The 26,999-nt window shown below is 52.7% G+C and overlaps 10 protein-coding genes across 10 annotated transcripts; 3 read left to right on the top strand and 7 right to left on the bottom strand.

Moving 5' to 3' along the window:
* Positions 1-131: 131 nt before the first annotated feature.
* Positions 132-1,594, bottom strand: BDZ99DRAFT_444519 (HIRA-interacting protein 5). Its single transcript, XM_033717889.1, has 3 exons — positions 1,247-1,594; positions 664-1,196; positions 132-610 (listed from the first exon to the last, which is right to left on the bottom strand). Exons 1-3 carry the CDS (start codon positions 1,508-1,510, stop codon positions 445-447), a joined length of 963 nt encoding a protein of 320 aa, XP_033575708.1. The 5' UTR covers positions 1,511-1,594; the 3' UTR covers positions 132-444.
* A 2,778-nt stretch (positions 1,595-4,372) lies between these two features.
* BDZ99DRAFT_38773 (beta-glucan synthesis-associated) lies at positions 4,373-7,068 on the bottom strand. The gene is made up of 6 exons (XM_033715537.1): positions 6,204-7,068; positions 5,975-6,152; positions 5,827-5,928; positions 5,260-5,776; positions 4,726-5,206; positions 4,373-4,675 (listed from the first exon to the last, which is right to left on the bottom strand). Exons 1-6 carry the CDS (start codon positions 6,869-6,871, stop codon positions 4,618-4,620), a joined length of 2,004 nt encoding a protein of 667 aa, XP_033575707.1. The 5' UTR covers positions 6,872-7,068; the 3' UTR covers positions 4,373-4,617.
* A 1,481-nt stretch (positions 7,069-8,549) lies between these two features.
* Positions 8,550-9,089, bottom strand: BDZ99DRAFT_477275 (uncharacterized protein; the record flags this gene model as incomplete). The annotated part of the gene is made up of 2 exons (XM_033722107.1): positions 8,550-8,782; positions 8,867-9,089. 2 exons carry the CDS (start codon positions 9,087-9,089, stop codon positions 8,550-8,552), a joined length of 456 nt encoding a protein of 151 aa, XP_033575706.1.
* Positions 9,090-11,279: 2,190 nt separating this feature from the next.
* On the bottom strand, positions 11,280-14,941 carry BDZ99DRAFT_444510 (TPR-like protein). Its single transcript, XM_033717888.1, has 9 exons — positions 14,708-14,941; positions 14,331-14,636; positions 14,078-14,281; positions 13,940-14,022; positions 13,707-13,886; positions 13,564-13,656; positions 13,357-13,513; positions 13,056-13,300; positions 11,280-12,999 (listed from the first exon to the last, which is right to left on the bottom strand). Exons 2-9 carry the CDS (start codon positions 14,491-14,493, stop codon positions 11,629-11,631), a joined length of 2,496 nt encoding a protein of 831 aa, XP_033575705.1. The 5' UTR covers positions 14,494-14,636; positions 14,708-14,941; the 3' UTR covers positions 11,280-11,628.
* A 1,260-nt stretch (positions 14,942-16,201) lies between these two features.
* BDZ99DRAFT_477273 (uncharacterized protein) lies at positions 16,202-17,054 on the bottom strand (the record flags this gene model as incomplete). The annotated part of the gene is made up of 2 exons (XM_033722106.1): positions 16,202-16,571; positions 16,699-17,054. 2 exons carry the CDS (start codon positions 17,052-17,054, stop codon positions 16,202-16,204), a joined length of 726 nt encoding a protein of 241 aa, XP_033575704.1.
* Positions 17,055-19,379: 2,325 nt separating this feature from the next.
* On the bottom strand, positions 19,380-20,037 carry BDZ99DRAFT_389189 (uncharacterized protein; the record flags this gene model as incomplete). Its single annotated transcript, XM_033715617.1, has 2 exons — positions 19,380-19,917; positions 19,967-20,037. The coding sequence occupies 2 exons, from the start codon at positions 20,035-20,037 to the stop codon at positions 19,380-19,382; spliced, it is 609 nt and encodes a 202-aa protein (XP_033575703.1).
* A 134-nt stretch (positions 20,038-20,171) lies between these two features.
* Positions 20,172-21,215, top strand: BDZ99DRAFT_571633 (uncharacterized protein). Its single transcript, XM_033728111.1, has 3 exons — positions 20,172-20,436; positions 20,487-20,556; positions 20,610-21,215. Exons 1-3 carry the CDS (start codon positions 20,207-20,209, stop codon positions 21,168-21,170), a joined length of 861 nt encoding a protein of 286 aa, XP_033575702.1. The 5' UTR covers positions 20,172-20,206; the 3' UTR covers positions 21,171-21,215.
* A 419-nt stretch (positions 21,216-21,634) lies between these two features.
* BDZ99DRAFT_521235 (oxoglutarate/iron-dependent oxygenase) lies at positions 21,635-23,585 on the top strand (the record flags this gene model as incomplete). The annotated part of the gene is made up of 8 exons (XM_033725610.1): positions 21,635-21,869; positions 21,926-22,046; positions 22,099-22,108; positions 22,160-22,512; positions 22,560-22,614; positions 22,675-22,855; positions 22,908-23,364; positions 23,420-23,585. 8 exons carry the CDS (start codon positions 21,635-21,637, stop codon positions 23,583-23,585), a joined length of 1,578 nt encoding a protein of 525 aa, XP_033575701.1.
* Positions 23,586-24,248: 663 nt separating this feature from the next.
* On the top strand, positions 24,249-25,340 carry BDZ99DRAFT_463624 (uncharacterized protein). The gene is made up of 2 exons (XM_033720115.1): positions 24,249-24,686; positions 24,741-25,340. Exons 1-2 carry the CDS (start codon positions 24,254-24,256, stop codon positions 25,124-25,126), a joined length of 819 nt encoding a protein of 272 aa, XP_033575700.1. The 5' UTR covers positions 24,249-24,253; the 3' UTR covers positions 25,127-25,340.
* Positions 25,341-25,869: 529 nt separating this feature from the next.
* Positions 25,870-26,193, bottom strand: BDZ99DRAFT_389229 (diphthamide biosynthesis protein 3; the record flags this gene model as incomplete). The annotated part of the gene is made up of 2 exons (XM_033715622.1): positions 25,870-25,926; positions 26,014-26,193. The coding sequence occupies 2 exons, from the start codon at positions 26,191-26,193 to the stop codon at positions 25,870-25,872; spliced, it is 237 nt and encodes a 78-aa protein (XP_033575699.1).
* Positions 26,194-26,999: the final 806 nt, after the last annotated feature.

Below are 26,999 nucleotides of genomic sequence, written 5' to 3'. Positions count from 1 at the left end.
ATCGGCCGTTGCTACCACATGCAGATTCAGCGCAGGCGGCACACAAGCTTATTTCGAGGGCCGGGAAGGCGGAGCCGTTTCAGCAGATCAACGTGCGGGAGGCTCGCCACAGGGCACGGCTAGGACGGGCGCTCTTCTACAAGGATATTCAATTCTATCATGAAGGCGAATCTGAGGTTTTCCTGGGCCTGTGGGCCTCACCATCCGCCGTGCTCAGCGACACCGAGACCGGTGCAAGCTTCGGCCCACCAGGCCCACCAGGCTGCAGCTGGGAACCCGAGAAGGCGTCGAAAGCGCCATGCCGTCATTGGCTTGCGAACTCAACGCCAAGGCCTGCCCGTCCACTCGCCGCTCCCGCATTTATGCAGCCCGTTGTGGCCTTGGCACAAGCTTATGCGCCGCATCGGGATCGATCTCAACACAATGCATTCTCTCATACATGCTCTACCCTTCCACCGTGTCGAGACTGCCTTTGCCTACCGTCGAAGGCGCTGCATCAGGGCCCTTTTGCTGCCGCAGCTTCTCTTCAAACTTGGCAAACTCGGCCATGGCAATCTCCTCTTCCTGGTCTAATACCTGCTGCACCCCCTGCACTTCCTCGATGTAATGCCTGCAGCCGCTTTTAGTTTCCGACGGGCCTGGAATTTAGCACGAGCGACTTACATTAGCATGCTTTCAATGCCGTTCTTGAGAGTGACTGTACTCGAGTCGCATGTCCGGCAAGCTCCGCGCAACTTGAGCAGCACCTGTCCGTCGTGAAAGCCCCGGAATTCAATATCACCGCCATCTTCCTGAATCGCGGGCCGGATCCTGGTCTCGAGAAGCTCTTTGATCATTCCCACGACCTCGCTGTCGTTCTCGTCGTACGCAAGGCTGTCAACCTCGGTACCTCCTTGTCCGCTCTCTCCCGCCTTGTCTTCGACCGTGTTCACAATCTGCTGTCCGGAGAGCATGAACTCGTTGATGATGCTGAACACCTCGGGCTTGACATGGGCCCATGGCGTGGCGCTATCTTTGGACACTGTGATGTAGTCTGTGGCGAGGAAGACAGAAGTGACACCGTCTACGTTTAGGAGTTGTGCGGCGAGAGGAGATGGATGTGGCGGCGCAAGCGTTGACCGAGGTGAGAGGTACTCTAGGAATGCCGACGAAATTGACTCTGGTAGCACGCGGCTGTTAGGGTTGAATTTAAGAGCCTTGACACCGTGTTAGTGCTGCAATTGTATTGTTCGCTGGGGATGCATACATCAGGATTAGGAGTGTCTTCCGTCTGGATGAACATAGTCCTCCGGCCATTCGCGGTGGCCGGTGTGAAACTGGAGGTAGTCCATCGTTGAGTGGTCGGTCTATGCCGTGTAGAGGAAACCGTTATTGATGGTGCAGTGGAAATCTGGTGGAGGCATCTTGTTGAAGCTGCTGTGGCAAGCTTGCTGCTTCTCCGGGAGGTTACCGACGGCACCGCTCGAGTTAGGTATCGCACGGCGGATCGCGGAGCAGCGAGAGACGCCATTATAGGGTCGCGAAGTAATTAGAAGGTGATATGCAAGATACAAAGGTAGGTTATCTTGAAAACGAGAGGTGTCGTCGTGAGGGTTGCGGCATTGGAAATCTCCATTAACTAAGTTATGACGTTTTTGCATTACTCAGCTAAGCCAAGGTCACGGGAATTCTCTTCAACTTTCACTTCAATATATCGAATTCGGAAACTGCCTCCTCCACATCAATCAGATTCTCTTTGCCCCTCACTATAAGCATATTTCCAACATTGGATGTCTTCCCTAAGGACATCCCGTTATATCCAAATGCCGGTCCAGCACCTCGATGTCCCAGAGACCCTGACAAGCTTGTTGGAACATAAAATCCCAAACAATATCGGATGGAACCAGCTGAATGAGACAATCAGACACAGCCCCATCTGTAAACCATATTAGAAACTCAACTGCCCCTGGAGAGAGGCTATAGGTTTCCGTATCTCAACAAAGCTACCTAATGTGTCGCGAGAAGGTTAGCTAGAGATCTAACATTCATGTAGGTTGAAAAATTAAGACAGGCTGGTGGAACTGAGGACCAAGGAGGCTCGAGTATTCCAAACTATATTGGAACATTTCCTAGTTCAAGACACATACAAACCAGACTAAGTTGCACGAGCATTCTCTCAAGACGTTGGTTCTACGGAAGCAACTCATAGTTTTCTTCCACAGTGCTAAAACGAATAGCGGTTGTTTTTAATTCGCAAACCTCTTCGCCATCGATTCTAGCTCACTCCCAATTCGCGATTCATTTTCTCCATCCAAGATTTCTCCATCTCATTCATAACCCTTGCATTCAACGTCTTGACAGAGCGAAATCGAGCGGACTGGCTTCCATCTTTTTCTCATAGCTTGACACGTGTGCCCAATTCGACAGTCTGATGTGGTGTGTCAAGAACCAATCGTTCTACACCACCCCCAATTCACAACCATACCCGGTACTCAATGGCCAGATGTCCAATTCACCCCCATTTTCTCCATCCACTCAATCACCTACAGCAATCACTACCAGTATTGAACAGGGCGCACATGTACATAATGCTCGCAGTCCACGAGTGTTCAGATGGTACGGTGGAGAAACCAACACATACCTCTCTATTTACTCACGTTTCACCTCAGAAAGGCAACAGCAGAGCTCTTGACTCACCTCCTCGACAGTATACAATCTCAATAGTCTCCATCACCGCCCTTTGCTCACCAACCTCGCATCTGCAGTGTATTAACCTCACCGCCTCCTTGGAATACTGCCCACCACACCTTACAATCGCTGGAGCCTACGCTCGTCTCCTGTTGCTTCAGATCATCACTCTCGCCCTCGCCCTCCTCCCTCTCCCCTCCATCAGAGGCAACAACATCTCGTTTGAACACCGCTCCCCAACCTCCACCCACCCGCCACACATGCGCCCTCTCTGTAATACATCACCGCCACCACCACCACCCCACCCCACCCCACCCCACCCATTTTGCAAAGGTCTGTTCTGTTTCCACCAGCCAAACCCCCGACTCCCATCCATGGTTGCGAGCTTCCAGAAAGTCTTGCTCACGATGCAGCCATAGCGCTGAGCATTCGGCAGACTTTGAACCACCACCACCACCACCACCACATCTCACCCATCGCGGAAAACGCCTGCCATGTTTTCGATCCCCACCAGCCCAATCCCCAATTCCCATCAAGACCGACGTGTAGCGATTGTGCCCACGACGCAGCCACGCCAGCTCTAGCTCATCGCTTTTGACCCAACTCCTGAAAACCACGCTGCTGAGGACCTCGGCAAACGGAGGGAAGGAAGAGGGTTTTATAGTAGATTAGTTAGATATTGAGGGGGGTTTTAGTCAGCGGGGCGTGATTATTCACGTGGACTTGGGGTATGGGTCATGTGTGACAGATGCTGCCGAGATGCGGAGGGTCGAGGGAGGAGAACAGGTGTTCACTGTCGCGAGTGAAGCGTAGCCGGGTGTTCTAGTATCACCGAAGAGAGTTGTTCGAATGCCGAGGATTAGTGCGAGAATATGGCTGCTTCCCAGTTCCTGTTAGAGACAGGTCTAGATGTCCCTCCCTTCAGCCAAAAAGTGAAGTTGTGTAAGCTAATATGGAATGGCTGTGAGAGACCTGTCAGATGAAGACACCACGCACCCTAAAAACACATTCATGAACTTTTCAGATATTCAATTATCATTCCTACTTCCCCACCCCATCCCCTCCACCACCCTCCAACCCCCCTAGTAAATTACACAACTCCACTTCCAAAAAACCCAATACTCATTCCATTCCTCCTCCTCCATCCCATTCCCACCAAGAAAGAAAAGTGAATCTTTGACCACCTAAAAATTCTATGATATCCCCGCCGGCAGCCGTCATATAAAAGGGTGTACCCCAGCCAGCCTTCCCAAAGCCACACAGCACACGCAACTGAAAGAAGAAGAAAAACGCGAAAGTCTGACCAAAAAGAAGGGTCTGAGCCTGCCCGGACAACGAAGAGAGAAAAAAGGAGGCCAAAAGAAAGGCGGCCCCCCGGCTGAAGAAGAAGAGGAATCCATGAGTGTGTGTGAATATACATGCAAGAATGCTGAGTGCGATGAAACTGATATACACAGGCATGCTCGGAGAGACGTGGTTCGTTCTAGGGGGATGGTGGTGGTAGACCGATGAACCTCGTGTGCGCTCCGGTGGATGGATAGGATCACGAAAGCCGCTCCGTTTTTGATCGTGGACCTCGAAAGAAGACGGGATTTAGGGATTAGGAAGTCGCTTGGCTAGTGTTTTTGTTGTTCAACCCGACACGAACAACCAAGAGGCACCGGGTTAATAACCAAAGGGTAGCCTCCAACGCAGCAATAGGTGTAATTTGAAAAAAAGCGCCAACTGACTCCGGAGTGATGCAGGGTGTGGAAAATGCTCGAATGCGTGTCTGAACGCCTTGGGGACTCCGGTTCTTGATCTATGAAATACGCAGATGTTTGCGTTCCGATGGTAGGATGTTTGCAAAATAATCGTTGCCGTGGCCACATTATAAAGAAGAAAGCAACTGGAGGCGCTGAGATAGTCGATGAAATTGGTTGTTGCATAATTGAGAAGCGATCCGAGACGTTACATCTTGCAATCGTTCATCAAGGAGTTCTTTGGCCAATCGTACTTTGTGGCTTTCCTAAATCGGTGATCAGCGAGTGCTTATCTTCTGCAGATTGGAATGCTTACCATAGTGTTAGATTGGGGTTGGAGTAAGGCTCTGGGTGGTCTTCGATGTAGCCTGTCGTTTCATAGCCCGGCGGATCGCAGGTGATCAGCTCGTTGCCCTCGTCTTGGTATATCCGGATATAGTCGAGGCGCATAGTCGCTGGAAGTGTTGCTCCAATACCAGTCAAGTTGATGGCCGAGAAACCATTCGACATGCCAAAATTGACAATGATAGACATGGGCTCCTCTGGAATAACCCTCTTTCCGATGTTGCCGTTCTGGTTAATAGCATTCGCGTCCATAGTCCAGGTTTCTGCATCACCGACGTGCCAGGTGATGAACCCGTCGTCGCCGGTCTTGTAATCAAAAGCGTATTTCTGGTAAGCCTTACCGTCGTACCAGTCGTTGTTCAAGTGAGAGACAACAGAGATAGCCTGTTGGAAGGGGCCTCCTTGGTACGAGTTCATAGATGTGACAGAGTAGTCATTTATCTGCATGAAATCTAGAGGGACATGTCAGCATTACCCGTCGGAGTGCATAGTAAAAGCAACTCACCTGTGTCTGCTCGGTACCAGATATCGAATGGAGCGATCTGGAAACTCTGCGACACCATTCCAATCATGTTGACAGCATCCAAATTGCCAACGGTGGCTTCAACAGCGTCGATTTCCGGTGCGCTTCGAGACGTGCCCGGATTTGGATGGTCCTCACCTGCGCAAGTGCAAGCCGGCAGTCGCATTCCTGGGAGATAGCTGATTCCATCGGTCGAGCTCTGGTTTGGAGTAATGCCGGCATCGCACTCGTCGTGGTAGCTGTATGGCCACATGCCGTCGGTGGTTGCAGCATATCCGGGGCGTCCAAGGTTTCCCATGGCCCAGAAACCCGGCCAGAACCCGACAGTGTCTCCTCGTCCAGGTAGCGATATGCTGGCTTCCATGTGACCTCCCTTGAAGCACAGCTTGTTCCAAGATTGCAGCATGCCAGATCGGTAGTTCAGACCGTGGTTTTTGAAGGCGTCAAATTGGATGTTAAGAGCGCCGTCCTTGGTAGTGACTGCGTCTGGATCGTACCACTATGGAGGGTTAGTGTTCTGTCTTGAGTCAAGTCGAGTCAGATACCCACCTCCAAGTCCTGCGTCACTCCGTACCAGATGTCCACTGCCTGGAAGAAAGGATCGTCGCCATCGTAGAAGGTTCGCCCGTCAGTGTTGAACTCGTCAGAGAACTGTAGAAGTTAGCATGTTGAATGGCTCATTTCGAACTGTACTTACAACTAGATTTTGCGTGGTTCCATCATGGGACTTTCTTGATTTGACAGAATCCGGTGTGTCGGGGTCTACCAGCCCTGTTCGAATGTTCTTCAAAAGCGGGACCTTTGGCACATCTATGCACTGCGGATTGTACGTGCAAGGCCCCACTGTTGGCGAGGTCAACTTGTGCACAAATGTTCTGTGTCAGAGTTAGCAGACTATTCGAGCTGCGGAAGGACAGGTCTCTTACAGTATCGGATAGCCTATGAATAGCAAGAGCACCCCCAGCGAGATGAGTGCGAGGCCTCCAACGTTGACAATCCCGCGCCTTGAGAAGACGTCGCAGTCGCGTTTCTCCTTCTCGTTCGGATCGGGATTATGCAGCCAGTCGTCCTTCTCCACGTCTTCCGGGAACAGCAGCAGGCCGGCGGACGGCAGGATGTTGTATTTCTCGGACACGGTCTGTGTGTTGAGCTCGTCGTCGCTCCCAGCCCGCGAAGGGGCCCGCGAATCATCAAAGGGCGACGCAAAGGGGCTGTGTCGGGAGTCTCGACTGACGGACGACTCGGAGCTCCAGCTCGTCCGCCGCGACGACATGCCCGAGGGAGACTGCGGTGCTGGCGACTCGTCTCGGAAGCGCCGTGTCCGCATCTTTTTGGGAGGTAGTAATAGCTCTGCGGAATCGGCGATGTGGGCAGGCTGGTTGTACAGGTCGCTGCCCGACGGGGGGGAGCGCAGACCGGACGAGGGGGCGGTGCCGGGGTGGGAGGGTATTAATGAGCGTGAGGAGGACTGGCGCGCGGTGCCGGGGCGGCTGTTCTGGAGGTCGTCGATGAGCATGTTGTCCGTCCCTGAGTTGAGGCGGATGTGAGGAGGAGCATTGCCCCTCGACGGCGGAGAGGCACCGGGCGAGGCCATGCTGGCAGACAGGCGGAGGGAGCTGGAGGGAGCTGCTATGAGGTCGCCAGAGTGGAGGCGGGTGTCGGAGGGCGTCGAACGAGAGATGTTGTGGTCGGTCGCAAAGGGTCAAATTCCAGCGGTAGCTAGCGGTTACAGCGGGCAACAGGCTGGGCTCACGACTCCGGGGCTGCAGCAGTGGTCGTCCAGGAGGCGTCAGAGATGGGAGAGGGCGCCGGTCGAGGAGCAGAGACGCTGAGACGGCGAGAGCAGCGGCGGGATTGCAGGTCGCTCCTATCCAGAGTTGGCGGACCGGGGTGCAGAGAGTGGTGAGGCCGTGCAGGCGGAGAAGGGGCTCGCGGCAAACACGTGCTGGGAAACGACAGCGCACGAGGGAGCGAGCGACGGGGAGGTGGGGAGTGGGAGGCGGGAGGGACGGTGGGACGAACAGCGCACAAAGACGAAGCAGTGAATTGGGATGAATTGGAGAGCGGACGGTGAGTGCAGCACGAAAATTGGCATCAGGGGCGGGCTGGGCGACATAGCTCGGCGTGGGCGAATCACGGGCAGGGGGCGTTGCAGAAGCGGCAAATCCACAGGCCGCCAATGCAGGACCAGCGCTGGTGCCAGCTAATTTTATCCCCTGAGCATGAGATCATCGCGAGAAGACTGCTGTTTCAACGCTGCGAGCCATTCTGGATTCTCAACCTTCATCCCACGAAACCGTTGGCCGCAGTCGCCTCTTGAATTCAAGCCACACCTGTTATGCTCGCGACCGGCAGTCTGTTTCCAGCCTCGCCGCCCCTGAGCTGCACCCACCGTTGCTACTGACCAGGCCCCACTGGTCAGCGAGGCTCCGCTGCGTGCTGCGTGCTGGTGATCCGCTTTGAGGCCGCCATCTACGGAATATGCGGAAAGAGACACGCTTCAGCATCGAAGCTATATAATCATGATGGCACTCCCCGCGGGCCAGATCGAGAGGGCACCTGTGTCGCCACGGTTTGCTGTTCCATGCACAGGGTCCCCTCAATATGCCCGTTGCTGAGCCCTGGGGCCGCTCTTCGGCGGGAACTGGCCTCGCCTTTAGCCAGTGATTGTTATGTAGCAGGCACATTGATTACGCGTACTTGAGGCGAAGCCTTCGGGCGATCTGTCGAGTGTTCCACCACCGTTCCCTCAACGCCGTTGTTTCTTGGCTCTGTGGGGGATGCGGGTCTGGCGAAGGATCTGGCATTTGACACTGGTTCATCCTAAAAGGTATTATGGTTATACTCTGACTGGTGCCGTTGCCGTGGAGTTTTATATGGGCCCTCAAAATCTGACCACTGTTATTCCCGACGGTTCTTCCACAGTTGCTCCCGCTTTCAAACCTTAGATCACTTCACAGCTGCAAGCGTTCTGCCCAGAAACCTAGTTTCTAGTCATAGCTCATGCTATAAGTACCGACTGTGATGTTGATTCATGACAATCACCATTCCAGTAGCGTGATTGGCTGCAGCAACTCTCAGCTCAGCCCTACCTTCAGCTCAAGGTTCAATTCTCCGACCCAACAACACCACAGAGCTGATAGTGATGCTTAAGTTTGTTTCAAGTTCCCTCTAGCTGAGCCACTGCATAGTTGCAGCTCTCAAGTTGATAGGGAGTGGTGTCAATCCACCTTTCTCTCACCAACGCCAGTACTCCAAAGCACTACCCTTTCTCACGACTCCACAGCTAGAGCCTTCAACCCCACCAGCCTGCCCTCCTTCGTGTCCACACTAACGACATAGTACTCCGCCCTCGTGCTCCCATGCTCTACCCTGAACACGCCCACCTCTCCACTCCCCGCCTTCTTGACCGCATCCAAGACACTCTTGTATTGGCCCTCAGGATCAAACTCCTTCTCGCTCACACTAGAGACCTCGTCATGCGACAGCAACTTCCCGAGCTCATCTACTCAACATCAGTTCCACTCCAATGAAATTCCGCAGTCTAAACAACAGCTTCGAGCCGGCATTAGGGTTGGACTTCACTTACCAGCCGACGGCACCCCCTTGCCCTTATACTTCAAGCTAACAGGCTCAAACGGCTCATCCGCGTCAGATACATAGTATTCTTCCACCTCCTCCAGCGCCTTGGGCACCGCTGTGTCCACCGACTTGGTCCCGACCTTCTTCTTCGATTGCGTGGACGGCTTGTTGGCGCCCGTGTCTTGGTTCGCTTTGTCCAGGAAGGAGGCGTAGTCGGCGTCGGAGGACATATTGAGAGAGGTTGTCGTGAAAGGGCGGGTGGTGAGGTTGAGGGTGGGTCTTAGACTTGGGACTGCGCGGTTTGAGGTGCCAGTACCGGGGACGTGTAATTCGGCGCGGAGTCGAGGGAGGAGCTGGGTTAGTGAGGTAGGCGGTAGTAGTGGAGCTTTATACAGGCGTTGTCGTAGGCGCTGGAGGCTGCGGGACGCGGGTGTGGTGGGGATCTTGGTCATGAAGCCTTATGACGCAGTGGTTTTCAGGTGCCACGAAGTTTGGTGAGCAGCTCTTGGTCACGATACGTGTTCTGGAGAAGATGAAACTGAGCACAAAAGACTCTAGCCGGGTTTCAAGGTTGATGTATTGCTTGCTGAGAATTGTGGGATGGAATTCGGAGCTTCGCAGGGCATGGATTTGCGTCATCTTGTCACGTGATTTTGAAGAGGAAGAGTATCGAAAATGAGATGAGAATACGTTTCCAAGCCTCTTTTCAAGAGCTATAGTTCTTCTCTTAGTCTTGAGTCTATTCGAGTATAACACGTTTGATTAAAGCCGCAAGCCCAATATACATGTCATGCCAATAACATGCCAGGATCAAGTCTAAATCGCACGGACTGGCTCCCGTACATACATCTTAGTGATGCCATAACTACTCCAGGTCCAAGGTCTGGTTCAGAGCGCGACGAATTTCATGTCTCAAAAGGTACCGCGAATAAGGTCATCCCGTAACCGCTCTGATAAAAACGTTCAGATACCGGACTGGCTCCTGTTTACACTCATTAAATTGAGGTCCGATTCACAGTGTTGCTCCAATAACATACCAAAACTGAGTCGAGACTGCACGGACTGGATCCCGTTTGTACATCTCAACAGTGCGAGATTTACCCCATTTCCGCAGATCTAATTTGAGGTGTCACGCAACCTGCCTCATCAAAAGGCCTGAAACTGAGGCCGATGTCAGGCCATTTTGGCAATGGTGTGTGCCAGCGGCCTTGCTCCCGTTTATGCTTCATGCAACATTCAAATCAATATAATTTCCATGATCTGATTTAGGGTGTCTGTCAATAACAAGCCACAACCGAGCGCAAATCGCACGGACTGGCTCCCGTTCATACATCTCGCAATCTCAAAACCAACTTCTTTCCTCTGGCCTGATTTGGGATGTAACGCCAATCCTGTACCAAAATCAAGTCCAGATAGCACCGATTCAACACGTCTATTTCTACGGCCTGATTTGCAAGTCATGCCAATAACAAGCCATGAATGAATGCAAATTGCACAAACTGGCTCCCATTTATATTTCTCAGCTATGTCAACGTTAACCTTTTCCCAGTGATCTGAACTGCAATCCATGTCACTAACTCGATTAAAACGACCGTAAATTGCACCGACTTGCTAGTAGTAGTCGAACTATTTATACCCAATCAAACTCGTCTACCCCATCTCCCTCTTCCCCAATCTCTAGAAACACAGTGGCGTTGAGTCTGCCGATGCGGACGAGCAGAGTCACCGCTAGAGAGCAGACCAGGGCGCTGGCGTTGTCGAGGAGGTCGACGATGCCGAGGACGTTGCCGGCGACGAGGCTGAGGACTCAGAAAAGGGCACTGACCATATCACGGCGACAAGAATGCAGAAGAGCAAATCAGGACAGCGCAAGAGTAGCCGAGGAAGAAAGTATTCGAATTTACCGGATGAAAGCTAAGCCTCCAGGCACACACATCCATATCGACATGCTTTGAGCGCCACATCTCAGCCTTGCATGAAAGCCATCGAGGCTACAAGGCTGCCTCCAGCCTCACTGCGGCGATGGCGCCGATAGGAAGATCAAGGAAACGTCTTACTTGCATGAATGTATCAACGAGGCATCCAATAGTGCTCTAGTCCCGATATTTGTATGGTGTTCGAACGCCGGACAGGTATCGAGGCTGGGGTGGGGCCTCAGGCGCAGCGCCGCGATCTGTGTCCAATCCGGAAACTTGGAGACCAGGGGCATGCAAAGCTATAGACATTATTGGCTTTCGCCATGGGCTTCATGGTGCCTCTGGTGAGAGACACCGATGCGGGTCAATGGGGTACGTCTGAGCCAGTGCAGATTACGAGAAGAGGCAGAGAAAACTAGCCAACTAGCTAGGGTCACGCGAAACATTTCACCGAAACAGACCACGGAAGAAAACACAACATATTTGCAGTAGAATTAAAAAATTGCACATTCGTTTACTCTGGTACTACTTTAGGAGTCAGAAAAGGAAGTGGGGCGGATATCATTTTGTGACAGAATAATAGCAGAACCGACAAAAACCACCTAGCCATCACCCAACAACAGCAGCATGCTTCCGCCCGGCAAGTCATCAAACGTGGCCCAAGGAGGCATGAGGGGTAGTGAAAAATCAGATATGCAAAAGAGGGAAGACTAAAATGTCAAAAAGGCCCGCCAGCAGCAAGCTTCTTCGTATGACGTTGCAATGAGTGTAGGCTTGCTTGAACGCCGTCAAACCAGAAGCCGCATCTTGAGCACAAACAACCTGTGCTAGACAAATAATCAGTCAATGCATTTTACTCAGTCGTCGTAGGAGCATGCGACACTCCGTTGGTGGCAGCACGCGGGCTCTCTCTTTCCAACTTGGTTGGAACGTTACGCTTCTCATCCTCAGCTCCATCGCTATAGTCTTCATCTACTTCCATCTGACGCGCCGCCGGCTCATGATGCTCTGGTCGTTCTTGTTTTGGAGTCTCTGTCATACGAGGCATTGGTTGGGGCATTGGTTGCGTGGCGTTGATGGAAGGAAGGGACGTTGGGTGATGTGCAGCCTCCGAAGGATGATAGCCGTCATTCATCCGACGCATATCGGGGTTGTCTTGGGGACTGTGTCTCGGAGGAGATGACATTCTATGTTGCGGAGGTGACGGGCGTCTGCTATGGGGCTCTTCCATCCTTTGGCGTTTCTCATCATTAGACGGAGGCTTCTGGTTGAGGGGGCTCTCATCCTCCCAATCTCTGAGCCTCTTAGGAGGAACAGTGGGAGTTCGATCAGACCGGTCACGGGCCGCGGCCTCGGCTGCCGCAAGAGCAGATGCCGGAGCAGGCGCGCCGCTTGCAATCCCGCCTCCTGAAGATGGGTTGGCGTGATGCTGGTATGGTTGCGGTGGGTAATTGCCGCCTGCCGATGGGGGTCGATTCTCAACAATGGGTCGTACTTCCGGGGGAGGACTATTCAGGCGACCATACGGTGGCAAAGGAGCTAGCGCAGGAGGACCGTTGAGATTGGTGGGTGGTGGAGGCGGTGGAGGTGGCACGCTATTCTGAGCATGTGGCCCGTAGTTTGGATTCGAGATACGATTCGGTGGTTGATGCTGCTGGAGCTGGGACTGCGTAGGAGGTCCTTGGGGTGGCATTTGAGGCGGGCCATGGTACAAGCTTGGTGCAACACTGTGTGTCTTTGGCGAGGGAGACAATCCGCGGCGGGGAGGCGCAGGTGGGTTAGGGCGCGGAGGCTCCTGATATTGCCTCAACGGCTCCTGTCTAGGGCTGACGGGTCGAGGTCCATGCTGATTGGAAGGACGGATGCCGTCTCGGTGGTCGTACGGGTTGAGCTGCTGGGGAGGCAGCTGGGGATCGCGGATCTGAGCAAGTGGACGAGTCCACTCGCCTCCGGCCAACGCAGGTGGAGGTCCTTGGGGTGGCTGTGTAGGAGCCGGTGCACCCCATTGTACTCCCGGCGGCCCGTTAACGGACGCGGGTTGGTAAGCCTGGGGATGGACGTCTTGTGGGATCGGCTGGCTGTTCTGATTTGGGACGCCATTTGTGGCTTGGCCGCTCTGCAAAAGCTGCAAGCGCGCTTTGATATGCACGTTCGTAGGGTCAAGGTCAGCGGCACGCTGGTAAGCGTCAAGCGCATCGGCAGTCTGATTGTTGCAAGATTCGTACTAGAGACACGTTAGACAGATACTCTTTGAAGATGCAGGAAACGGAGCAAACTTACCAGAGTGCCAAGGTCATACCACACCTCAGATATATTCGGGTTCAGACGGATCGCGCGGGAGTATGCGTCAAGCGCATCTCGGTACTGGTTAATTTGATAATACAGCACTCCGATTGAGCACCAGAACGTCGGGTTTCTCCCGTCGCGGTAGACCGCCTGCTGGTAGGCCTCGTACGCCTTTGGGTACTTCTGCTGCGACATGTAACAGCGGCCTAGCAGGTACCAGCTCTGTGCATCGTTCTGGTCTGAAGCCAAACAGTCAGCGGTGGGCACATGACAAAATCAATGGTGAAATACATACCGGAGTTGACTGATTTCTCGAGGTACTCAATTGCTTGCTCCTGGCTGCTGTAGTTTGTGCTCTGTTGATGATGCAGCCAGCCAAGCTGCTGGAGGACCTTCGCATGAGCTGGGTCACGATCAAGAACTCTTCGATAGGCTTCCTTTGCGGAATCGTACTGAACGAATGTTAAGGCGAATCCCGTGAGGACAACAATCTGACACTTACGTCTTTCTGTTGTTCATATACGTGTCCGATCTGAAACCAAATATCCTCCTCGGTCAAAGGCCGTGGGGGGTTCGTGACAATGTACTGGAAGCACTGCAAGAAAGTTAGCCCGGGTTCTTAGTATTAGCTTGGCGAATTCATACCTCTAAGCTTTGTTGGAATTTCTGTTGTTGTTTATAAATTATCCCGAGACGGAAATAGATCTCGTTTGCCTTTTCGAAGTTTGGCTCCATACGCATGACTTGAGAGAAGGCTTCTTCGGCATGCTCGAGCGAGCCATACCGATCGTACAGAATGCCAATCCCGTACCACAATTTCGGTTCCTGGCGGTTGCTGTCAGCAGTGTCGCGAGGTTGTTGATGAATTTGTTGTTTACCTTTGGATCATTCAAATGGTAGAGCGCCTGCTGATATGCCGAGTAGGCTTGCTGCAGGTCATCCATCATGAGATAACAGTGGCCTGTGGAGATACATGGTCAATCACTTGCAGGGTCACGGGACGAGAGGACGCATACCGAGGCTCCCCCAAATTTCGCCGTTAGTGGACTCGACTTTGAGAATTGTGCGCAAGTACTCGACAGCAGCTGGAAACTGGTCCTTTGTTCGCAGAATGCCGGCGATTCCACTCATGGCCGGCACTGACCAGCTATTGTGTCGAAGCGCGTGCTCGTAGCATCCAATGGCGCCGTCGAGATCGTGCATCTGCTCGGACAACGAGCCTAGCGGCGTTAGGGGAGAGCGATAATAACAAGGAGCTCTGTCGCGTACCTATTTGCACCCAGACCGACTCGTTGAGGTTGCGCAGGTAATCCGACGCAGTCTTGGGTGCCTGGCCTTGCATTGGGCCATGACCGTTGGGCTGCGCGTGGCCTGGCGGGCCATGATGCGGAGGCATGCCTGTAGTAGGCGATGGGTGTTGATGGCTTGCCATCTAATAGGAGGTAGAGACGTGCAGTGGCCTCAAGTCAGATCAGACGATCCTGACCGACGAATGCTCGGCGTGGAGGCCGACGGTGGGAGGCGGGGCGCGCAGGAGTGCGGGAGAGGTGTAGTTATACGTTGACGGATCGGGCGCTGGTACGATTAGTTTGGCTGTCTTTCTTGGGATGACCTTGGGTCGTTCTGGAAGACCGTGGTTGACATACATACTGAGCAACGAGCGCCCCCTCGCTGAAACCAGCCAACCGGAACAGCAACTTGGACGGGAACCCCGTCGAATAAATAGATAGAGGGTGTGTAAAGAGAGGCAGCGCAAGGGCAAACAGCACAGGGGAGGGTTGGGGCGTGGGTGAGGAGAGGCAGCACTGCGTTGGGAGCGTGAAGGGTGAGGCTGGGCGGAGAGAGCAGCAGCGGAGGGAACGGGGGAAACGAAGACGAAGGCTCATCACACGGAATAACTCCCCTAATCCACGCCCAAGAGCATCCACAATGTCGTGAAGGAGAGGGAGAGGCGCCAGACCAGGATTAGGCTGTTAGCCCACCCGACCCTTGTCTTTGTGGAGCATGGTTCGATTCGATCCGCATTGGCCCCCTGCAAAGCGCCACCTGCGACTCCACACCAAGAATCTGGAACCCGGCATTACTTTGTGCGTGCGGCAGTTTAGGAGACTGCATTCTGCGGTAGGACCTCAAATACATATCGCCCATCTAGCTCTCCTATACAGTATATGTCTAGGGAGATTCGAACCAACTCGCTTACACATCTCCATACTACAAGAACGTGCTAAAGCCCTTTGAACAGCGGCAGATAACGACACACCCTATCAAGAGTATCACAAAGGTAAGGCCAGAGCAGGATAATTCATAGTAGGAGCTGATGGTGTCCATAGCCCAGGAAACAGCATCAATATGGAGAGCCCCTTTCGCAGTATCAAAAAGCGAAAAGACCCTTCATACTCCACAAGTTGACGTTCAAGGTATGAAGGACCCTAGATTCTGGAGCGAGTAAACTGCGTGCCGCTAGAGTATGCGCATCACGTGGGCTTTATGCACGGTCAGCTCAACGTCCAGCCTCTTCCCTGCGCGGCCTCGTCTCGTCACTCTTGTCGCCCTTTGCTTCGCGCCTCGGAGCCTCCAGATGCCTTGACAGCCTGCAGACTACTGCGCCTCCAGCATTACTCCGAACGGCCCTGTCATTCCTTTCCATCATCGACGACCCTTGGCCGCACGATACGGTACACGATACGGTAGCACGCCGGTGCACACACAGCACTTTGGGTGCCGTCTACTGCGCCTTGGTCTCCCCAGACGGCTGCCGTGATGGCGCCTGGGAAGCTTCCCTGGAGCGATGGCGTGCGCCGCATCTGTCTGCGCCGGCCAGGCGTCACACTGCCTCTCCGCCCGCTTGAGGCAGTTCTGCCGGGCCAAACGCAGGTCTGTCAGACGCGATGATCTCTATGCGGGTGCTGCGCGGGGCTCATTTAGCTGAGGTGGAGGCTGGTTGATAACCGGCCTGCCAGTCAGAATCGGGAAGCGCCTTACGGGGCGATCAGCTACCGCCCACCATGCCAGCGAAGCCCTGTCATCTTGTCATCTCTCCAGGCCTGGTCGCGCTCTTCTGGGCCCTGAACTGGTCTTTTTTCTTCTTCGCGCCGGCTCGTGTGATACAATAGCCACCCCTGGCTTAGGGCACTACGGCGCTATGTATTGTACGACGGTGGCAACGAAAGCGACAGCTGGGCATCCGCGGCGCCAGCGAACGCCCCCTCCGCGGCGCCTGCAGTTGCCCATGCCATGCCCTCATCCTGCCGCCGGTCGGGCCTTGCGCCGGCATGCACCCGTGCGTCTCGTCGGCGCGAGTCGTCCGCGGGAGGCCGCTGCTGCTGCCGGGATGCAGCGGGTGGGGGCGCCGCGAGGAGTCTCTCGCCGGTCCTCATGTCTGACGATGCGGATCTGCATCTCCTTCTCCACACAGCGCCGTCGCCAGCTTCCGGGTGGACGCTGCAGTACGCCCGCAACGTGACGCAAATGTCGCTCCGCTTCCCGCGCGGCGGCAGCCGTGTCACAGTACTACCCACGCGCAGCCCGGTGCGACCCTGCTGCCTTCATGCCTTCCTGCCCGCGGCGTCGCCTTGCTTGTCTAGGAGGGTCACTGGATCTCTGCACGTTGGCGCACGCACGGCCGAGCGGCACGTACCTGGCTTGGAACGGCGGCCCTGGCGCGCGATTTGCGGAACGGTTTGTCTGAGCCAAGCACACCCACACTGACTCGGCAGCCGGCCAGCGAACAACTGGAACAGAAAGGAGGCCGGCCGGAGCCCTGGCTTTGGGGATGGGCCCTCTTTTCCGCCATCCACCACGCATCCACCCTCCACCACAGGCCGCTTGAAACGAGATGGCTGACCGCGCCACAAGTGGGCCCGACGGCATGCGCGTCATCCAACTGCTCGCCCGATTGCGATCACGACACCACAATGACATGCTATACCAGACATCCGCGACTGCAAAAACCATGCCGCGCTGGCTCATAAGCAGATCCTCTCGCGCCTGCATTCCTGTCGGGGAAAAGCCGTCATCGTGGCGCACGTAGGATTAAGGTTACTTCTGGGCTTGGCGCGATTGGAGCGCCCCGGATGCCGCGCACGTGCGGCGGGCGGGAAGGCCGATGGATTCTCGCTTGCCTGGGGGAAGTCGCAACCTCAGCAGATCGGCGTTTCGCGGCCTCTGAGCGGTTTCATGGCCACAATATTCCAAAATTACTTCCCATGCATGCTGTCCTCAGCGGGGTGCAGCTGCATCGTGTCCTAATGTTACGATGGTGTCACAGGGAATTCCGCTATAATAACCTCGGTCGTAGTGGAGTGCGTTTTGAGCTGGACCTGGGTTCTACTTATCGCGAGCCACCCACCCGTTAACCAGGCTTCCTCCAAGCGATCAAGTACCGAGACTTTTACTTCTTGGGGAAGCTCGTAAAATAATGGGGCTTGGCATGGCCCATCTAGGTTCTGCCTTCGTCTGGAGTGCTCTAGCACATCGCATAGAATCTGGTCTCTATGTAAGGTTCGTCACGTCGTGATTTAGCTCACGTCGTAGCTTCCAGTTCGCGTCGGAGCTTCCAGTTCGCACCGCTTGACACGGCCAGTAGGGCATGATGTCAAGATCACGACCCCGTGATTCAGGTTACGACCTAAAAGGTTCTTCGGCATGCTTCAAGATCTGCTTCACGAGCATTTAGCCTTGGTGTAATTTTCCATCGAGTGTAAAGTTTCAACTCTGTTCGGGGGCGTCCTGACGGGACCCTCAACCCCATTAATATTCTCCTTTTCTTATTCTCTAGCTCATTGCCCTTATGCCCCTCTGAATCGGGAGTCGAAAAAAATGAGACCTCATGACAAGTTGTTCCGATGATGATGGCTTTGTGCGCGTCAAATTTCTTAAATATAGAATTAAACCTTGCAGCTATGACATTGCCCTATCTCTCTCTAAAATCAAAGCTGGACTACTCTCCCTCCAGTGCTGCCAACCGTCCGTTCGATCTGCAACACCTTCATCAACGAATCCATCAGCGCCTGCATCGGCGACTCTATTAGCATACCTATCCACGAGCCCCCCGGTGCCGCCAGCTGTATCTCAATCTCAAGCGTTGCCGCCTAGGTACGTTCCCCACCCATCCTCCCCACCCCTCACATTCTTACGAAGATTATGGTAGCAGTACTATGTCGAACCTGATTCCAAATCCTAAGGATCTCTATTACACACCGTACGGCGGCCTCGGCGTCCCCGACTCGAAGCTTTCTATCTCGATACCAGCAGTAACTCAATGCCTCGAGGAAGACACTCGTAAGGGGGTTCAAATGCACATACGTGGAGCTTGACAAGGCCATCCTGGAGACCAAGAAGGCGCCAGGTCAGTACACCAACGAGCAGGATGATAATGGAGCAACAGCTCGGTACATAGAAATATAAGCTAAACTGAAGGAAGATGGTTGACATGATTCTCTTTGGAGCTCTTTATTAACTAGTCAAAGACAAGTCTAGACGGCTAGATAACAGGGCCTTCAGTCACATGTAGAGTATTAATAAGATAACCGTTACGATGAAAAAGATGAGCTTCAAAATTATGAAAGTTCATAGGACTTTAGACAGTGATGGACAAGCGTACACACTTACTAGACATGGCAAACCTGCATTTTTCTAGTAACAGACAGGCCACCGCCCTTAGGTTATGATGACTTCAATAGGTGTATATAATCCCTAATGCTACTAGTGCATACTCTGGTCAAGCACTCTGAGCGCGGTCACTTTACATATCCCCGCCATTTGATCCCTTGAGACACCATACCCTTGGCGTCGTCATACATTCTAGACAGGCTGCAGTTTGGTGGCTAAAGATGAGGAGCAGATTAATTACTTTTTTTGTCCTAGTAATCGCTCGGTTTCCACTCCAACTTAGCAAGCCAATGATATCAAGCACCGATCAGACATGTATGCCGGGCGGGCTCGATCTGAGTTGGTTCCAAAGCCAAAGCACATGGTAAATCCCCCCTCTCGGGTATCGTTGCCACTCCAAGTGCAGCACTAGACGTAGTGCGTACCATGGTTGTCGCCAGACTCATCCGTGGAACCAGACAGCCAGACCCCCGCGGGGCTTTGCCTAGCGGGATGCGCACCCATCTCCAAAAGAGCCATGGGTCCTCGAGCTATCGCTCCATGCAAATGTTGCCGGTGCGACCTTGTACGATGCGGCGTCTGATATGTAACCGTCGAGCAAGATGGGTGACTGTGCTTGGCACGCACAAATGCGGAGTCGGTGAGATGCGGAAACATGCGGACAGTCCGTTGGTAGATGTAGAACCATCACCAGGCGTCTTACCTTGATCAGTCGCCATGTTGCTCAGCCTCGTCGTCGGGAATATTCGCGCTTCCATAGATTTCTCCCACAAGTTTCACAAACTCTTGCATGCCCTCTGCGTTGCCGTCCCGTTTACCCTGCCGTATACCTTTGAGCATATACAGCGCGTCGTTTTCTCCTTTCTTAGGAGTCCATGGGGCAGTGTCTGCACCCCCTCTTCCACCTCTTCCCCGTCCCCTGCCTCGAGTTCCGAAACCACGTCCACGGTCCATATGTCCTCGATGTGTCCCACCGCTGCGTTGCTCTTGGTGATCCTGCTGCTGTGAAGGGTCGCGCGCAAAAGTCGCCGCATAGACCTTACGTAGATCATCTCGAAGGGTTGGGTGTGAGGTAAGTAGTGCTTGCATAGATGGGTGGTCTGCAAGGGTTGAGAAATCGCCTACTTTGGGTGCAGTTGGAGGAATGGGCGCCGGTGCTTTGGATTTAGAGATCGGAGCGGCATTCGGGGCATCTTTTGAGGAGTGTTCGGATGCTTTGTGATTCTTGTAGCATGGGATCGAGCAGCTGTCAATAATTAGTGAAGCACAGGCTGCATAAAAAGGATTATACGAACTATGGTAGTTGGCAGGTAGGGCATTTGTATTTCTGCGGCGCCTGCGAGCAGACTCCACAGAGGACACTCATTTGGGTGATTTGCTGTGAATTCTGAGGCCGCTAGGTTGTGGTTTTATGTGAAGAAAATGGTGACCCGTCCAAGCTTTATACAATCGTCCTCAAGCGGCTAGGAACATCTTCGGCGGAGATCTCTCACCACCGAGAAGCCATAGAACCGCACCACTTTGCCCACCACATCATGAATATATCGACGCCGCTGCTTCGGTCTGTAGGCCGTAGCGTGCGAGCATCCGAGCCCTGGATATGTCATTCCTGCGCTCTTCCAGCGAGAATAGCGCCCCGCCACCGGTCAAACATCCTTCCTCCGACGCGCAGAAGTCTTAAGAACACCCCAGAGTCGCGCTCGAGTGCTACGTCGCCAATGGAGGATGCGCAAGCAGCATTCAAGACAAGGAATCGGACGACTGTGTATGGATACCTGGAACGCATAGGCTGTCGAAGTACTAACAATATACCAGCTACTACGTCCTGAGTACGATCTTAGGAACAGTAGCTCTTTCATATGGCTCTGTGCCATTCTACAAAATGGTATGTACTACACTCAAGCGTTTATAGCCTATTCTAATTATTCTCGCTGCTAGATCTGCCAAACCACAGGATGGGGTGGTCAGCCCATCAAATCCGCCGCTCACACCTCTTCCTCCACCGACGACCCCTCCGAGCGCCTCAAACCACTAGCAGATGCCAAACGTCTGAGGATAACATTCAACGGGTCCGTTTCCGATGTCATGCCTTGGAAGTTCACCCCGCAGCAGCGCGAGGTACGAGTTGTACCAGGCGAGACGGCCCTCGCCTTCTACACTGCGACAAACCTGTCTGATGAAGATATAATTGGAGTAGCGACATACAGTGTGGTGCCCGGACAAGTCGCGCCATATTTCAGCAAGATACAATGCTTTTGCTTTGAGGAGCAGAGATTAAATGCGGGCGAAACCGTGGACATGCCCGTCTTCTTTTACATTGATCCGGAATTTGCGGAGGATCTCAATATGAGGAAGATTGAAACTATCACATTAAGTTATACGTTTTTCAGTAAGCACAAGTTTTCCGTCAACACCTCCGCCAGCTGTGAACTCCAGGCGCAACCGGAAGAGAGACTAATAGACTCGCAGAGGCACGTTACGATAAACAAGGTCATTTGAAGCCTGTCGCGGCATAAGCTGCAAACCCACATCAGTGAAACTTCTGTAAAATATACTCTTTCAAAGAATGTTGCATTGGGGGGCTTGGTTTTTCCTGCATTGTCGGCGTTGGATTATAGTGAACTTAACATAGGCAGGAGTACGAGTAGCCGAAGATCATAACTCAATCAACATAAATCCGTGTGAAGATATGCAAGCGGCCGTGGCTTCTTTTTGGGTGACAGGTGACAGGGGAGCTGCAGGGCCTTTCCGAATTAGCGAATGGGCAGCTCGGGATTCTTCCACAGCATTGACTCGACATGCGCAGGCCTCATGTACGCACCTCAAAACGTAGCGCTTCGCAATCTTCGGCGTCTGTCTTGCCAACCCCGCTCTGCGTTCCGGCTTTTGGCCCTTCCACGTTATCTGCCTGCTTGCGTCGCCTCTTTGCATTCTTACAGGATTACCGGCTGCCCATCTGCATGATGGGTATTTTCGAAACGCGCCGTGAGTCTCTTGGACAGCATTGGCAAGCTGTCCTCTTTGCCATTCTCGCGGCTGTCGTTTTGACAAAAGCCATCTCTCGACTCTATTTCCACCCATTGGCAAATATTCCAGGACCCAAACTCGCTGCCGTGACCTGGCTGTATGAGTTCTATTATGATATCATCAAAGGAGGTCAAGGAGTCTTCCAACTGAAAAAACTCCATGAGAGATATGGTTGATCTCCCAAATACTGTCCGATTCTTTGACAGTTATTGTCCTAACTCCAGCAGGTCCGATAATTCGAATCACGCCAAACGAGGTTCATGTCAACGACCCTAACCTCATAGATGTAGTGTACCCCGGAGGAGGCAAGAAAGTCAATAAAGATCCATACTTTGTTGGCAGTTTTGGGTATGTGTGCATCCTTCCTTGGTTCTCATAGAACAGACGCTGACTGCGACAGAGTTCCAGAGGTTAGATACCGGAAGTCCTTCATTGATGACCAACATTGACACTCACGATAGTCTTCACTCCTCACCGTAGAACACGATCTCCATCGTACCCGAAGAGGAGCTCTCAACCGTTTCTTCTCTAAGAGCTCAGTACGAGAATCTGAGCCCTTCATCCAAGACGCTGCTCAAAGGTTCTGCCTGAGGCTGGAGGAGAACTCCGGAAATGGGCCTGTCACACTTTCAGCTGCGACGTCTAGTTTTAGCACGGATGTCATCAACGAACACAACTTCGGCTTCCGATCAAACTATCTGGATGGCGTCAATTTCAAGCCTAATCTTCAGAATGCCCTCGATGGTTTGTCCAATTCGCTTCAGCTCATGAAACAGCTTCCGTGGCTACATGTCTTGATGCGGATGGTTCCTCAGTCAGTCACATTGATTAAAATTCGGTGCTCTACTGACAGCATAACAGCTCCCTTTTCATCCGATTGAACCCTGATATGGCGGATTACTTCGCTCATGAGAATGTATGGCCACCTTCTTAATCCTCATTGGTTGGTGAACTTCTGTGGCTAACGATAGGGTAGCGCGTTCGCCAACGGAGAGATGAAGTAATTACTCGTATCAAGAATGAGAAGTTGTCTGAACACCACACCATATTCGACGAGCTACTCAGAGGCACACTTCCAGAGGAAGAGAAACGCCCAGAAAGAGTGTTCCAGGAAGGATTGGTAGCTGTTTCAGCGGCTTCGGAAACGACCGCATGGAGTAAGCTGAATAAGTCATGTAACGACTAGCATGTACTGATCTTCCCTCCCAGCTTTAACTGTCGGGCTTTTCCATGTCTTGAACCAACCTGAAGTTCTGTCAAAGCTACGCGCCGAATTGGAATCCAACATTCCAGATGCTTCGGAGCTACCACCGTTATCAGTGCTAGAGCAGTTGCCGTACCTCAGCGCGACCGTCCATGAAGCCCTCAGAAGATCGTATGGTGTTGCCAGCCGTCTACCGCGAATTCAACCAGATCATTCCGTCTACCTCCACTCCCATGTAACGAATCCTGCTACAGGTGTTGAAAAGGAAGTCGATTACGCTGTCCCTCCTGGCTACGCAGTCTCAATGAGCTCCGTGCTGGTTCATACCAACCCAGAAATCTTCCCCGAGCCATACACTTTCCAACCAGAGCGCTGGCTGAACGGCGAGGGTGTCCGTCGGAAGGACTTGGACAGATACCTCTTGAGCTTCTCGAAAGGCACTCGACAATGTCTCGGTATCAAGTACGTGTGCCGTAAGTCCTCACTATTCAGTGGCTGCTAACGTACATTCTACTAGTCTTGCATATGCGGAGCTGTTTATCTGTATTGCTACGATTGTATTGCGCCTAGGGAACAGACTAAAGCTCTATGAGACGACCGAAGAAGACGTAGAGATCCAGCGCGACTGTTTTGGGCCTCGGCCGAAACATGGCTCGAAGGGGGTCAGAGTTCTGGTGAAGTAGGAGTGCGATTGCGAGCGTTCATTCTCTTTGAGTCGTCAAATTGATTATGAAATAGTATAGAAATTCATAATTCTCCTTGAAAGTCTGATATATGTAGAAGAACCAAACATCAACATAGATTTCGCCTGAGGATTCTAGGAGCAGCTACAAAAAGATTTCCGTGATTGTGGTTTGCTCGCCACAACATGCCAGTAGGCGCGAGACGCATTCACGAGTGGATTCTAGTTAACTGAAAACCTTTAATAGCGCAGCGCAGCCCACAAAGACCACCAAGACATCTTCAGTCCGGTACAATGTCGCAGACTCATAAACCATCATCCGCCGGCCAAGGAGCTAAGAAGCGCTCCATCTCTGCGTTACAGGGCTTACATAGTGGTACTGTCTCTAACCCGGATCGTCAGGTCAAGGCCCTGAAGAAGGGACACGACGCGACGCCGTCCTCTGCTTCGGTGCCCGGCCTTATCGAACGCTTTATCTGGGGTGCACCGTCTTCCCCTGAGAAGGTTGTCAACAAGATTGAGCTAGACAACCAGGGTGACCTCTGGCTCCTGATCCGAGCACCCAATCAGGCAGACGACTTCATTGGCGTTCGCGTGTCATCGACTTCTCTGCGTATGGCAAGTCCTGTCTGGGCTGAGCAACTGCAGAAGAACAAGAAGCTTCAGGACATGAAGCTCGAAGCCGATGATGATGATCCGAAAGCCTTGCTGTTTGTCCTTCGTGCTATTCATTTGAAGTCTATGGAGCTGCCCAAGCAGCTTACCTTCGATGAGGTCGTCAAGGTCGCCGTTATCTGTGCTAAGTATGATACCGTCGCGACGGTCAATTGGAAGATATTCGTTCGCGATCGGGTCGATAACTTCGCCAAGGGATATGGGGTTTCCAAGGGATTCAAGGATGGAACGGACGCTCCGCTTGCGAACTGGTATCTTGAACCGGGCAAAGAAGAATGGGCGTACGTTGCTTGGACTTTCGGCTTCGCATTCCAGTTCACCGAACTAGCTAAGCACCTTATTCGGACTGGTCGTACAGATAGCGAAGGCAATCTGCTGAATAGCAAGTCCCAACCGATGAACGGGCACTTCCCTCCAGGAGTGATCGGTATGTGTATTCCCTCCTTGTCCCTAGGAAGCCACTAACCGATCTAAAACACAGACTTCGTGCTCCAGGCTCGCTCGGCATCCATGTCGCGCCTTCTTGGCGACACGTACTCCATATTCAAGCGCCTCCTCGCCTATCCAACCGAGCATTTATGCGAAGCGGACAAGCAAAAAATGGACCGCATTTGTGGCAACTTCGCAACTTCGCTAACGAAGTTGGGGCTACCTATGGAACGTCCCGATGTATCTGCCTTTCACAACAGCATTGAAGAGCTCGTAGAACTGCTGAAGAAGATGAGGTTCGACTCTCCTAGCGACCAACCAGACATCATCAAGGGCACGTTCTGGGACCATATTATCGAACACCCCTTAGAGGACTTGCCTGACGCCGTTCCTGACGAGTTCCTCAAACACATGTCCTCGCAGGCGGCTAAGTGGTAGAAGGCCTCAAACACATTGCTTTCCAGGCGGCAAAGGGGAGCGTATGCAGTCCTTGTCTGGGATTTTCTTTGGGACTGAGAATGGTATTGCGGTGACTGCGCCCAAGACGGATGTATGGGTATTCACAACTTTTCTAGTAGTGCTTGGGCACACCTAGTTGCAGTCTAATTTTGATGGCATACAATTAATTTGGACGTGAAGTATGTGAGATATTTAAGAAACCGATCATTAGGTAGTTTAGTATCCCTACTACTAGCACTGCAATAGGCCCGCTCATATTCGTATGATGTTGATATTAGAAAGCTGAGGACACGTGTCAGCCTATTTGGCTGTATCGAAGGACAAGAGTGACAAACGTGTTTAGTATTGACCGTACCATCTCCTATCTGCACCGGATAGATAACCTAGCGCAGTATGCCGATTTTCTTGCCACGCACCGCCCGAATGTATGCCCGTTACAACTACAGCGGCAGATTTCACCTTCAAGCTACCCTATTGTTCCGACGCTTAAAGGCTGTATGCCTGGCAAATCCTCTGCTTATTTCCACACGAGGGCTTCTCTCGCAGTTGGTGGCTGAGATGTCCAGGGCTGACGAGAGCTCAGCGCAAGTCTCCTCTTGGATATGCGCGGAGCGGTGGAGTCCTGGTGACAGGCAACCCGCGCAGCTAAGATTTTGCCCTTCTACTTCTTCTAGCATTGTACGGATCGTTCTTTGAATGGCCGGCTTGGTTCTCGTATGCTCTCAGGTCGCTACAGCAACCTTCTGTGCGTCTTCCTTCTCTTCTCTGGGTAGATCATCCTGCGGCGCAAAGCGTGATTAGTACTTATTCCGAATCTAAAAGCTCCCACTCGTAAGAGTAATCATTCTGTGCATCGAAAGACTCACCATGTCGAATATGACCTTGATCATGAGGCTACAGCTTGGGCAGACTGCCACCTCTTCTCCGTCTCGCAGGTCGGCGATGGCGATCTCGAACCGATCGCCGCAGGGGCATGGGTAATGGTATATCTCCAAAGCAGCATCGTAGGTCATATCTTCGATCTCGATCTCGTCGTAGAATGACATCTTGAATAGCTGTGCTAAATGAGGTTGGAGTTGTTTGTGGACTTGTGCGTGGCGGTCTTTCGAAAAGTTGCGACAGGGGTTGGGCTTGGCGATCACATGACTTAATATGACCAACACCCCTCTACGCTTACCAGGGCTGCTGCCAACGCTCAACTAGTTTCAGCACGCGCCGGACATGGTGCTAGGTGGAGTAGACTCAACACTTTGAATTCTCGGAAGGCCAAGACTTGCCCAGTTAGGGAATTTGGCTTTCTGGGCTGTGCACGAGACATCCTACAGAGCATGTAACCAGTCGATTTAACTACGTCTCGAGCCCAAATCGATGCAACAGAATGGCAAAACTCAACTCTAGAGACTAGACCTACACAGCTATCTACAAGTAATTCGAAAAGCCTTAGGTCACTGCAGCTCTCATCACGAAAGCAGGAATCAGAGCCTCTTATTGGCTATAGCCTTATCGATAACGTAGAACACGAAGCAGTGGCAGTAGCAGAGCTCGGGGCATGTACAACGCTTTTTCAACACCATTCTGAGACTTCGAGCTTTTTTAACTTGCTTTCAGATAATAATTGAATCTCAAAGGCTATAATGTGGAGCTATCAAAGCGCCTACTCCACTTGTGGGAATGTGTTTCCCATCATATCATGGCACTCAGCCTCATCTTCGACCACCAATCACCAATTCTTGGCGTGGGGAGGCAGAAAGCAGGCAAGGCTGAGGGTGCAGCATGGCCGAACTTCACTTCCCCTTCTCTTGGAAAGCCTGGCAGAGGAAAGTCATGTCGAGTGATGCATGTAAGTGGAGCT

This window comes from Mytilinidion resinicola (genome assembly GCF_010093595.1).
Source record: "Mytilinidion resinicola strain CBS 304.34 unplaced genomic scaffold BDZ99scaffold_11, whole genome shotgun sequence".
Taxonomy (NCBI): Eukaryota; Fungi; Ascomycota; class Dothideomycetes; order Mytilinidiales; family Mytilinidiaceae; genus Mytilinidion; species Mytilinidion resinicola.
This window is presented reverse-complemented; position numbering and strand designations above follow the sequence as displayed.